General features: G+C 36.0%; 2 protein-coding genes across 5 annotated transcripts; one reads left to right on the top strand and one right to left on the bottom strand.

Annotated features, from left to right (window-relative positions):
- Positions 1-403: 403 nt before the first annotated feature.
- On the top strand, positions 404-1807 carry LOC116175683 (bax inhibitor 1). Its single transcript, XM_031493922.1, has 3 exons — positions 404-669; positions 733-1363; positions 1417-1807. Exons 1-3 carry the CDS (start codon positions 623-625, stop codon positions 1444-1446), a joined length of 708 nt encoding a protein of 235 aa, XP_031349782.1. The 5' UTR covers positions 404-622; the 3' UTR covers positions 1447-1807.
- Positions 1808-2316: 509 nt separating this feature from the next.
- Positions 2317-12473, bottom strand: LOC116175681 (multidrug resistance-associated protein 1-like). Of its 4 annotated transcripts, none has more exons than XM_031493920.1 (15): positions 12287-12470; positions 11937-12236; positions 11654-11890; positions 11415-11608; positions 9366-9557; positions 8688-9321; positions 8492-8638; positions 7944-8028; positions 7183-7890; positions 6766-7131; positions 4957-5180; positions 4494-4907; positions 3038-3345; positions 2771-2985; positions 2317-2719 (listed from the first exon to the last, which is right to left on the bottom strand). In XM_031493920.1, the coding sequence occupies exons 1-15, from the start codon at positions 12314-12316 to the stop codon at positions 2361-2363; spliced, it is 4413 nt and encodes a 1470-aa protein (XP_031349780.1). In that variant the 5' UTR covers positions 12317-12470; the 3' UTR covers positions 2317-2360. The 4 variants fall into 4 exon arrangements, 3 of the variants coding, with proteins under 3 accessions (XP_031349780.1, XP_031349779.1, XP_031349781.1); XM_031493919.1 differs by having other exon boundaries at positions 7183-7893; XM_031493921.1 differs by lacking the exon at positions 2317-2719 and having other exon boundaries at positions 2843-2992; positions 7183-7893; positions 12287-12472.
- Between the last annotated feature and the right edge of the window lie 191 nt (positions 12474-12664).

Below are 12664 nucleotides of genomic sequence, written 5' to 3' on the forward strand. Positions count from 1 at the left end.
ACATCGACAATTTCGGTTTTTTTGGCATATCTTCGGAAGTAATCGGAATGTTCTAGTTTTGTTTAAAGCATGATCTTTAATTACGTGTAATATGATCAAAAAAGAGAAAGTAAAATAAAATTTGACGCCAAACAAAAATAGAGAACTAGAGATTAAATTTGAAATAAGGGACACTTTCAGAGTACCTTCATTATATTATGCTCTGGCATCTGGTCCATGGCAACCGTTGTCCTAATAATCGCTGCCTATGGATTTTAAAATTTGTCGGTGCAAACGACCATTAATGATGATCTAGTGTTGACCGTGCCTTACAATACTACCATGGTAGATCATTTTTTAAGAAAGAGAAACAGCCTATCACGTAATGTGCTGTCATTTTCACCCAATCAAAGAGAGTCCCATCATCTTCTTAGTTCTTACTCACGCTTACGTCATTTACGATAAACTTTAATCTGGAACGTTCTAAAAATATTTGTCCTAATAGTGGCGCAGAAACAGAAACAATTTATAAGGTTTTAGTGAACGTCGTTGTCAGGGAACTTTATCGAAAGACCAAATAGTTTAATCGTTAAAGGCGGTGAACGATTCTGTTGTTTTTGTGAAATTGCCCAAAATTTCAATCATGGCGCCGACCCTTACGTCGTTTATCAACTCTTTCGAAAATAGATTGTAAGTGTTAAAAACAAAATTGTATTCGCAATTTGCTACTATCACTTCTGTTAATTTCCATAGGGAACCTCCAGTCAGACAGCACCTCAAGAATGTTTATGCTTGTCTCACTATGTCGACGATGGCGGCAGCTGTCGGCGCTTCCGTCCATTTATTCACCGAGATTTTACAAGCAGGATTCATTTCTGCAATTGGTGCGCTGATATTCTTCGCCCTATTAATGTCGACACCCGATGATGATGGCAAGAAATTGCAACTAAGAGTGGGATATTTACTGGGTTTTGCCGGACTAAGTGGAGTTGGCTTAGGTCCACTTCTTGAACATGTAATACTTGTGGACCCGAGTATCATTATAACCGCTTTAGTCGGCACATCCTTGGTCTTTGTGTCATTTTCTATATGTGCTATGCTTGCGGACAGAGGTTATTGGTTATATTTAGGTGGTACTTTATTGACTATGTTGAACACGCTAATGATAATGGCACTCGCTAATATCTTCTTTGGATCGGTCATCTTGTATCAGGCCAATTTATATCTAGGATTACTGCTTATGTGTGGATTTGTGCTATACGATACCCAATTAATAATTGAGAAACGTCGTAACGGTAATAAGGATTTTGTTACTCATTCTTTGGACTTGTTTGTTGACTTTATTGGAATATTCCGTCGCTTACTTGTTATCTTGACAAATAAGGTAAGTACGATTTGTGGTGATTCATCTCGTTACCAATTGTAATTTTTTAATAGGAGGAATCTCAACGAAAACGGCGAAATTAAAGGTGGAAGATTTAAGCTATGGGTTGGGATCATAACACACTATTTTCTAATCTAAATTATAAAGTGTTAGGAATAAAGATGCAATATTATTATTTAATGTTTTATTACCTAAGTACTGTTTAATGTGAATGGAATATCTTTTAGTTGTAATAAATAGTTTTATCTACCAAAGTATGTTGGTGTAAAAGGAATGTACCATGTTCTTAAATGTGGTTCTAAACACCAAGCGATTTTTAATACACCATTCTCAAGATTTTTAAATGTATTAAAACTATACAAGCATGTTGGCGTAATTTAAGCATATAGAAGAAGCAATTCTTGTACTATGAACCACTTCTTTTCAAATAAAACTTAAAAAGTTGGCGTTTTGTCTACGCCCGGTACCTCTACAAGGTTACCTTTGTAAAACCAAACTGCTATTTCCCAATGAATGCAAAGGTGTATTCTATCCCTAGGATTTATATATGTATGTAGCAATCTTGAAAAATAAATAAGGAAAGTTGGGATTGGTAGAGCATAGCTTTGGCTGAAACCCTGCAAAAGTGTAAACTGATCGTGTGGAAAACCGAATTCCTTTTTGCGATCAAAGTCAAAATACTTTTCTTCCAAATGTTGGGGTACTTCTCTTCACCCAAACACATAACTCTTTCAGCAAATGTCTCCGACAAGTTCTTCCCGCAATTCTTTTAGAATTACAATAACCCCCCTCTTGCTGAGCTAGTTCTTTTGCTACTTGATTTAAGTAGGTATGGCAGATCCTTAATGTACAAGTCAAGTTGTACCCAGTCTAAAAATCGTTAACAATTTTAATTACCTTAACATACATTCAAATTTGTCATCAGGAATTTGTGTTGCTGTAATAAATGAATGCTCATAGACTACATGTTTAATTTTTCTCAAATTCCACAAAAATATCAAACTAACCCTGCATCTTTACACATGCCATAAAAAGAGGAATTCTCATTTTGCAACAAAACAGAGGGCGAATCAAACTCGACAATATAACCCTTGTTTAAAACAATAACTCTATCCGAATTAATAATGTTGCTTAGCCTATGTGCGATAGTAAGAATCGTACTGTCACTAAATTCTGTTTTAATGGTCTGCTGAATCAAACGGTCTGTTTCTAAATCAACGGCGGAGGTAGCCTCATCTAAAATTAACACCTTCGATTTCCTCAACAATGCCCTGCTTAAACACAGAAGTTGTCGCTGTCCTGTGGAAAAATTTTCGCCACCTTCGCTCACTTCGTGATTGAGTCCCGCTGGCAGATCTGCAACAAATGTAGTTAGGTACCCACAAAATGTTTATCTGAATAATAAACCTTCAATGTGTCCTTTGAGATGAGCCTGATCTAAGGCAGTCCAAATTTCGAGATCGGTATATTTATCGTGAGGATCTAAATTCATTCTGAGCGAACCTGCGAACAACACTACTTCTTGAGGGATGATGGTGAGACGTGATCGCACGGTTTGCAAGCCTATATCAGAGAGTTTAATACCATCAATCACAATTTCTCCTTCAAATGCCTCAATTATTCTGTAAGCTACATGGTAAGTGACATAGTTGCACCTTTCGTAAGTATAGGTACCTAAATATTGATAACGTCATGCTTGATTTTCCTGCCCCAGTTCTTCCAACGATTCCGACTTTTTCCCCCCCTTTTATGGCACAATTTATTTGTGATAGGGATAGATCTAAATCAGGTCTGTATCTGATTGAGAGATTCTTAAAAATGATCTCTCCATGACCCGGCCACGACTCCGGTACAATTTGTTTGGTGGTATCCCAAGCGGCTTCCTGCACAATCTCGCCATATTCTTTGATGCGTTCAACGGATACTATGTTCGTTTCGATATCCGAAGTCATCACTACTAACGCATTCAGACTTTGTGTAATCTACAAGGAAAAGTTAACTGCATAGTGCGGGTATTTAACTAAGAAGATAATTATCCACTGTTGTTATATACGCTCTTAGTGCCGTTTCTAGACATGCATATATGGGGCTTGAGTGTTGCGGGGAGGAGAAATCTAAAGTTAAAAAAAATTCTGGCTAATGCCTCTACGACATAATCAATCCCACTTACATATGTCGCGAAAAAGCGTTAAAAAAGCCTGAGAATCATTTGCAACGCAAAACAGAAGAGAAAAAAAGCCACAAGGGCTTTAGCGGCAGTGTGAGCAAAATAAGCGTATTTGATTTATTTACAATATAGGTATACCTACATGTGGTATGTGGCGTTATGGAAATGTAACGGAAAAGGAGATACCCTCTGTCAGCAACGGTGTCAACGCTTAGTAATTAAGAAATGTTAATATTTACAGTAGAATTAAGAAACAAATTTCATAGGAATCCTGCTTTAAATTCAAATCTTAAGCGATATGTATAATACAAATAGTTTAAACGACTCTTTGGAGCCATGTTGCGGTATTTTTCAGATTTTGTAGAGCAAGACAAGCGTACGAATTTCTGGGAAAGATACAGAAAGCACTAGTAGAGCATAAAAAAGTATGATACTATCCAGTGTCCGACAAGCGCTTTTTCAAGCGTCTCAAGTCTTTTTCCAGAGTTTCCAGGTTTGTATCAGTGCCGAGTAGCATAGAAAGATCTGGTAATAGACAAAAAGGTTCCAAAACGCTTTACATTGCAATGGAAAGTTCTTAGATGCTCAGCTTCCGAAAGCATATATAACAATGTGGGTAACTTTCAAAAGGCGCTTCAGAGCTTTATTTGTCCATTTTTGACCAGAAGAAGTACCTATGTCAAAAGCCAAAATGCAAAATCCCATGCAATATTTAATTATATTAAAAAATTACATAAAATATAGGACTGATTATTCAAGAAAGATTTAGTCTAAATAATTAGGAACTTGAATTAATTGGGTCACAAAATCTCTCAAAAAATCCCACATCACATCACCACTGTCAACGATTTAGAAGAAAATGATATGTTTTCATCTACCATCTAGGAGTAACTACTTCTTGCTGTTATCTATGACTCCATTGGTGGTGTAACAACAGTGCAAAATTCTTTATATTTCACTTACCTGTAAAGCATACACAATGGACAGCCCAACAAGGCCGGCGTCTTGACTTTCATTAAGTACAGCAAACAAAGCTGCAAATAGAATAATAAGATTCCCCAAGATTTCTAATCTGACAGACAACCATCTTTCTGCAATGATACTGTGAAAATTACATGTTTGGTTGCAATCTACTTTCGACTCAGATTCCTTAATAAACCGTTTGGACTCTTTATATGCGCGTATAGTAGACGCACCAGCTATGCTTTCGCCGAAATGCGAGTAAATCGGCGATCTTGTTACGGATTCGAGGCGTTTCAATTGACGAGACGTCGCGATGTAGAATCGTTGTATGAAATAGTACACAATCGCAATTGGTAGTATCACCACCATGAAAATTGGTGTTGTGTAGCTAACGATAAACAAAATTGCTAGCACCTAAAATGCATATTTAGACTTTGCATTCTTGCATATTTAAATATATTACTGATAACACACAGTTAAACCAACCCTTAATGACCAACGGCAAGGTATTGTCTAGCACGTCGATGTCTTTGGAAAACCGATTTAATATTCGTCCTTGTGGAGTGATGTCAAAAAATGTATTGGTTGGCGCTCTAAGTATTTTGTTTAATAGAATATTGTGCAGTGTTTGTGAGCCGTTAAGACAACCAATGTACAAAGTGACAGCAGCCAGAAACATCGATAGAACTGAAAAGAAACACAACATTCAGTCATGGTTTTTCCTTTGACCATACAATACTGGACTCGAATTATAAGGCAAACATATGTACAACACCATCACACGGTTGGTTTGACACTTCTTTTCATATATAATGCCCATTTGTACATAAATAATTAAGTTCGCTACGCGTTTGTGTAGCATAAGCTATTCACAGTGATGGCAGTCCAGCGTTACAAATTTTTTTAATTACAATAGAAACTCCCTTTACTGAAACAAAGGGGTCTGGTCAGAGACAACTTACTTTTTTTATTTGTTTCTCTATGGGCCTGGTCCCCCCATGTATGTATACAGGGTGGTGACTTGCGTAACCCCTCATAGGGATTTCAATGTAAAATTCATAACATGTGATTATTGGCTCCCCAAATTATTTTAGAGCAAAAATGTATTAAGGTTTTTTTGTAGAAAAAAGTTTTTTACGTCAATCAACCGTATTAGTTTTTAATTTTTTGCATAATAAAGACGGAAAATTGGAAAAATAAAACCCTCATCTTTTTCAATAATCTGTGATGCCATGGAATTTTATAATACAAAAACTACGCGAATATATCCGTCACGCCATGAAAGGTCTGCTATAAACAAATTAAATTCTATCAAAAAGTATTATATTTAGAACAGCGAATTCAACATAAAGAAAGACCAAATTACTATAAAATCGGTTTCCTAATATAACAATTTACAATAAATGTTCGAATAAGTCACCATTAACTGCAAGAGAGTAACCAAGTCGATTATAAAATCTATTTTGAACTGCTGCTAATTGGTAACTGGTTATCTTTTTGTTTAAGAAAATTCCATGGCATCGCAGATTATTGAAAAAGATGCGGGTTTTATTTTTCCAATTTTCCGTCTTTATTATGCAAAAAATTGAAAACTAATACGGTTGATTGACGTAAAAAACCTTTTTGCGCGATCGGTCATTTCTGACTATTTACCATGGGTGTTTCCATGACAGTACGTAGAATTTACCAGTTGCTATGATTACGACGACGCCAAAATTACTTACCGATCTAAAAACAGAACAGCAAAAATACTTACCGACGCCTTTTTAAAAATCAACAGTCTTACATTACATTTAATCTTTAATTATTGTTAGGTACATTAAACGTACAATTTGTGCTGTTGTTTCCTATAGCAAGACGCTCATAAAGTCATAAAGGAAGTACAAAGCTAGTAAACTACATCAGACACATGCACCTTTTTATGAAATTATTAATTTCAATTTTGACAAATAAACTGGTTACCTAGAGATTGACACCATACCACTTCGATCATTTCGATTTATTCTGCTCGTTAATTTCTTAGTGCATATTTATATTGGTTGCATAATTTTAATTTCGATCGCGCAAAAAATGTTATAAGCACGTCGAACGTTAAGGGTTACCGTTCTCAGACAATAATTGGAGTCGTCGCTTCGCTCCTCCTCCAAACAATTGTCTTCGAACGGTAAAAATCCCTTACCGTTCTCCATACTTAATATACTATTTTTCTACAAAAAACCTTAATACATTTTAAAGTTACTAAAATAGCAACACCTTTTTAAAATCTGCTTACCTTGTCCTAATCCAAGCCCACCGTAAACTCCCAAGTAGACATCTCGCTCACTTAGAGTAGCATTTTCGTGTGATGACCAAATACTTAACCAAACACTCGCCCCAACGCTATACACTTGGCAAAGAACGTGAAAAATAATTGTCGCAACACACAGAGTTCCACCAACTGCTTTGAAGTAGAACAGAAATACAGAAAGCTTGACATTTCCTTCTTCAATCCTCTCCTCATCCGCTTGCGCATCTTCGTTTACCTTTTCTTCAGATTTTGAAACCTCCTCCGCGTTACTTTGTTCAGATTTAAGCGGAATTTGTGACAACTCTGAAGATAATGGTGAATTGTACAACAAAGGCTCCACCTCGTCCATTGCTAAAAAACTCATTAATAATAATTGAAAGTGTGTGCGTAATTTAATTAAACCTTCATTTCCACTTTCAACAGCCTTATACAGATACTGCAGCAGAAATTCGGAGAACTCCTGTTTCTGTTCGAGCAGCTCCTGGTAAGTGCCACGTTCCGATATTTCGCCATCCTTAAGTACAATTATTTCATCAACCTGTGGTAAATACGCCAAATTGTGGGTTACAAATAGTCTTGTTGTATGTTTTAGTATGCCGTTAGGACCAATGACGTTTTCGAATATGTGCTTTCCAACGTGACTGTCCACAGAACTTAGGGGATCATCGAAAAGGTAAACATCGGCTTGCGAGTATATAGCTCTCGCTATGCTGATTCTTTGCTTTTGACCGCCTGAGAGATTAATTCCTTTATCGCCAATTTTAGTTTGGTCGCCAGCCGGTAGAGTTTCAAAATCTTGCTCGAGTGAGCAGACATCGATCACCTTATTGTACATGGATTCATCGAGAACCCTGCCGAACAGCACATTTTCTTGTATTGTGGCGTTTTGAATCCAATCCTGTTGGGAAACGTACGCTATCGTTCCTAATGCATTAACGTATCCAGACACTTTATTCATTTCTCCTAAAATCGCAGAGATTAAGCTGCTCTTTCCGGATCCTATTCGACCGACTACTGCCATTATGCAATTTTTTTTACATTGAACATTAATGTTTCTAAGCGTCAAGTTTTCACCCCAGCTGAAGTTACCGTTTTTTATCAAAATGGGGTCTTCTAGATCAAAATGTTACAAAAATAGGGAAATAGCTTTTACGTTTTGTTACCACATGTAGCATCGTGACTGACATTATTGGGATCCAACTCGTCGTTGTTCATGAATTTATTTAAACGTTTCACAGAAATATAGGACTGAAAAAATTAAATGGAAATATAAGTATAGTCCTTTGTGTATGTTCCGCATTTCGGATAGTAAAATTAAACTACAGCTGCAAAGCTACAAAGTTATATAAAAAGGAAAATGAGTTATTGTGGCATGCTAAGCGATTCAATTTTAAAGTAATGAATTTTTCTGTAATACAAAACTATATGCCATTTCTCCACACTTTTATAGTAGCCAAAATCCTGAATTTTGAGTTGCACACTCCACAAGACCTGCGTCAACAAGTCAAAATATGCAATCCTTTAATTTTTTCTAAACAACTATAACACATAAAAGGAATGAATTAACAGCTCAACGTGAATTTTGGAGTATCATCTTTCCGATTACATACATAATTTTTTCAAAATTATTACATGGGTAACCACTGGCATGACAACAAAATTTAAATATAACTTTGGAACTTGACTTTGCACTTATAGAGTTACAACTTACCTCCGCCATCCAAACGATAACCAAAGGCAACACGCCCATAGAAAAATGCATATTGGTAAATAAAGTCAATGAAACAAATGCCCTTTGAGGAGTCAATATATTTTCTTCGTCAATATTCACAAATGCCACAAAAGTAAGTAGGGCCACCTAAAATTAACCAAATCACATTTCCATCGAAAATTATTTTAAACCCAACCAAAAATGGTGCTAGGGAAAATAAAAGCGCCATGCAAGCATTCAAATAGGCGGCCTTCTTCAAAATGCCAATTTCCTTTTCGCGAATATTAATTATTTTTCCTTCGAAACTGGGCTCCCAGCCGTACAGTTTGAGCACCTTAATACCGTTCAGAACCTCATTGATCAGTTGAATCCGCGCGTCCTTATTCTGCATTTGACTCAGCTGGAATACCTGAACGCGCTTCACAATCGCGCCGTTTACGGGAATAAGCACGATCATTACGGCCACGCCAGCTAGTACTGCGATGCCAAGTAATTGCCAAAGAAAGTAGAGTGATATGAGGATTTGTAATGGTGCTGACCACACCATGTTTATGTACGGCATTAATTCTGCAAATATTTGCGCGTCTACTTGCATTAGGTTTATTATTTCTCCCAAGGATATGTCCTTCTTGGCAAACTGCGAAATACGCAGTGCCTTGCGGTAAACGGCCGACGTGAGGGAGGCACAAACGCGCAACCCGACAATTTGCATTCGGTAAAAGTACTGTGACAAAATTAGCGTCTGCGTAGTTGCAGCTACAAATAAGCACGCGACGTAGAGAAAGCCTTGCCATCGTGGGCCTTTATTTTGAATGTATGATAGTAATAAACTAAAATAAACGTCTAATATTGTACATTCAGTCACTTCACTTACTTTAAAATTAATGGACTCGTAAACGCCAACAAATCTTGCGCCAAACGAAGTAAAGCCCCAAAGAAAAACGTCAAACCAAATGCTTTAAAGAGTGAAGGAAGTATCGACAGGTTTCTCTTTGCCGATGTGTTTACAAATTCAATTTGGGTAGAACCAGATTTAAAAGCTGCTCGTCCATACTCATAGAAGTTTCTAAAACCATTAAGTCAAGGTACTTTCATTGGACGGTGACAACACTAGGGAGAGGCAACCCGTGTGGGATAACACTCGTCGTTCTTAAAAACTAAATACATAACTAAATTTTGAATTTCTTTTTTTGTAATAACAAAAGCTATATGTATGATTTTTTAGTTGGTAATAAAGTTAGTCATTATTTAGTCAAGGATATTTCGAAAACCATCACAGATGGATTTAATTTAACATTATAATGACAGTGACAATTTACTACTATACCTTACAGATAGAAGTTGCATGCTGTGATATAAGGTCCGAAGAATTCTCACTGAATTTAGGGACACCCCTATAATAATTTTCTTCGTCAAAATAAATATTCGTTTACAAAATAATTCATTATGTTTGATCAAGTATGTGTGGTTCGAACTAGGGTTCGAATTTGTTAATATGATTGAAACCATCCAAACGTCAAACATAATTTTAAATAATTCAATTCATCATGAATGAGGAAGAAGTTCCAGAAACTATTCAAATAAAGTCAATCTTGTAAGTTAGTAGGTATTGACATTTAATAATTGACGTTTCTAATTTTCAATGACCTGCAAATATTTGTTTGTTTTGTCATTAAGGATAAATAATCCAGGGCGGAATACATAGGGTTTTAACTTGCAAAATGAGAAATAGTTCCGATTTCTTTTGCATGTCATAGACAGTCATCTGGTGGTTAAGAATCCAAGTTTTCGACCTCCAACCTTTTGTGCTTCCCCCGTACCATCCCCAAAACCCCTGAAATTTGGTTGGTTTCTTAGTTTTTCAATCATATCTTTTTAATGGTTCACTTTAGGAAAAATATTGTTATCAGAAATTGTAGACCATAACATTCTACGTAACTTTGATATACACTGCTTTTTTGTGAAATATTTTTTAAAAAAGATATAGAGCTTGAGAGTTGGTTATATTTTTAAGAATTCTGAAATTTCCATTTAGATGTTTTAACCAAATTTTATACTTTATCTCTATAATTAAGGGTTTTATGAGAAAATATCTTGAACTTATCATGGTATAAATTACCCTACTCTGCAACCCTTGCTAGTGAGGATATTTGAATCACTGTGAGATTGTAGCGCTTTCTAATATACGTTTGAAATTAAAATTGTCTCAGTTCAGTTCAGCTTTATCCCCCCCCCGCGGTCGGTAGGAATAGATATTTTAACGCTCTTGTGGCGATTGATAAGTTAGAGAGTACAACGCTTATTACATATATTTTGAAATCCTCTTTAAATATCTATTCCTACCGTGGGAGGAGTGAGATAATTATTTTTTTGTTTGAAACGCTACAATCTCACAGTGATTCAAATTTGAAAGTAGAATTATTATGCATCCCTTTTGGTAAGAGTGCAGCGTAGGGGGATTTATACCACGATAGGTTCAAGATATTTTCTCATAACTCTGAATTATAGAGATAAAGTATACAATTTGATTAAAACATCTACATACAAATTTTAGAATTTTTAAAAATATAAGCAACTCTGATGCTCTATATCGTTTTTAATAAACATTTCACAAAAAAGTAGTGTAGAATTTTATAGTCTACAATTTCTGATAACAATATTTTTTTATAAAGTGAACCTATAAAAAGATATCATGATTGAAAAACTAAAAAACCAACCAAATTTCTTTGGCTTTAAGGGTGGTACGGGGGAAGCACAAGGGGTTCTTCGATGACATGCAAAAAAAATTGAAACTACTTCTCGTTTTGCACGAAGTGGCCCATTTTCAGTCTCTATTTCCCGGACTAAAATAAGTTACTATGGTGATACTTTATGCCCGTGTATCACAGATATAAAATGTGAAAATTCAAGGGTCACCACTTACACACTGGATTTTGTTACAGATTTCTGCCAGTAAGTATCAAACTTGGTATAAACTTCATTTGCGAAGTCTCCATGTCTCAAACTCCACAAATCTTCAGTTTTTAATGATCTTCGAAAACCTTTGATCGCCATTACATCAAACCATTGAAAGAGCATACGAGATAAAAAGCCAGCTCCTTCTTCAGGGCAAGGGTGCTGTAAAAACATTGTAAGAGCAATTTCTAGAAATTGTTTGCTTACATTTAAATTGGGGCAACGACTATATTCAGCCGGTTTGTCGACAAAACAATTTAAAAGCAGCATTACAAGTACTAACGGATAGAACGCTAAATAGCTTGTATTGTAATGATCGTTGGCAATTTCTGAACGAAACTCTGGTATTCCGCACAATGCCTGTAGAAGCCAGTATATGAATTGCACTCCCGACGTGCGAACACCATGCTTACGGTTAAATGCAACCAAAGCACTTGCCAATATCTAAAATGACAATTTCAGCGCACGCTTGGGAGCTTTCGTTACAAACCAGTGTGGCGATTTTTATTATCGGTGTCGATATCTCAACATTGTAAACTAATTTTTGAGCGACTATCTTTTTCAAAGCTAAAGCGTCAATACAAGTTAGTGAGGTCAGGATAAGTGTTACTGCCAGTTTTGATATGTTGAGGTAGTTCCAGGGTATGTTTCGGTTTTTGTTCTCGACCATGTGGTAAATTTCGAATGGGGTAAAAATCCATAAGAAAACGCACGGAATCCACACCAGCACTGTCTTTTGGAAGCATTCTGTAAAATCGGGTTCGGTGGTGTTCCAGCTCAGCGAGGAATTCTAAAAGATCAATAATTTAGAAATAAAATGGCACAACCAAAAGCACTCACCCAGAACGTTTCACCACAAAATTCATCCATTGCCTACACTATTAACTATGAGAAAATTGCTAGATGTAAATGTAAAACCAGTATTTCCAGTTAAAAATGACATAGAAATTCTTATAAAATGATGTAATTTGTACCTGCCTAATTAAAAATAAACATTCTCATCTCATTGTGTTTAGGAAGTAACAATTTTAAGAGAAAATCGTCCCCTCCACACCACACAAATGGTTATAGGTGAAGGACGGGCGTTCCTCAAAGTTCAAGGTTTCTCAAGGTATTTTTACTTATCAAATTAACATCGCTGGAAAAGCACTCCCCGACATTTGGGGAGTGATTTGATACCAAGAATTAGGGTTGGAGATACAAAAAGCTAGGAAAAAT

Source organism: Photinus pyralis, unplaced genomic scaffold (assembly GCF_008802855.1).
Source record: "Photinus pyralis isolate 1611_PpyrPB1 unplaced genomic scaffold, Ppyr1.3 Ppyr1.4_LG7, whole genome shotgun sequence".
Classification (NCBI taxonomy): Eukaryota; Metazoa; Arthropoda; class Insecta; order Coleoptera; family Lampyridae; genus Photinus; species Photinus pyralis.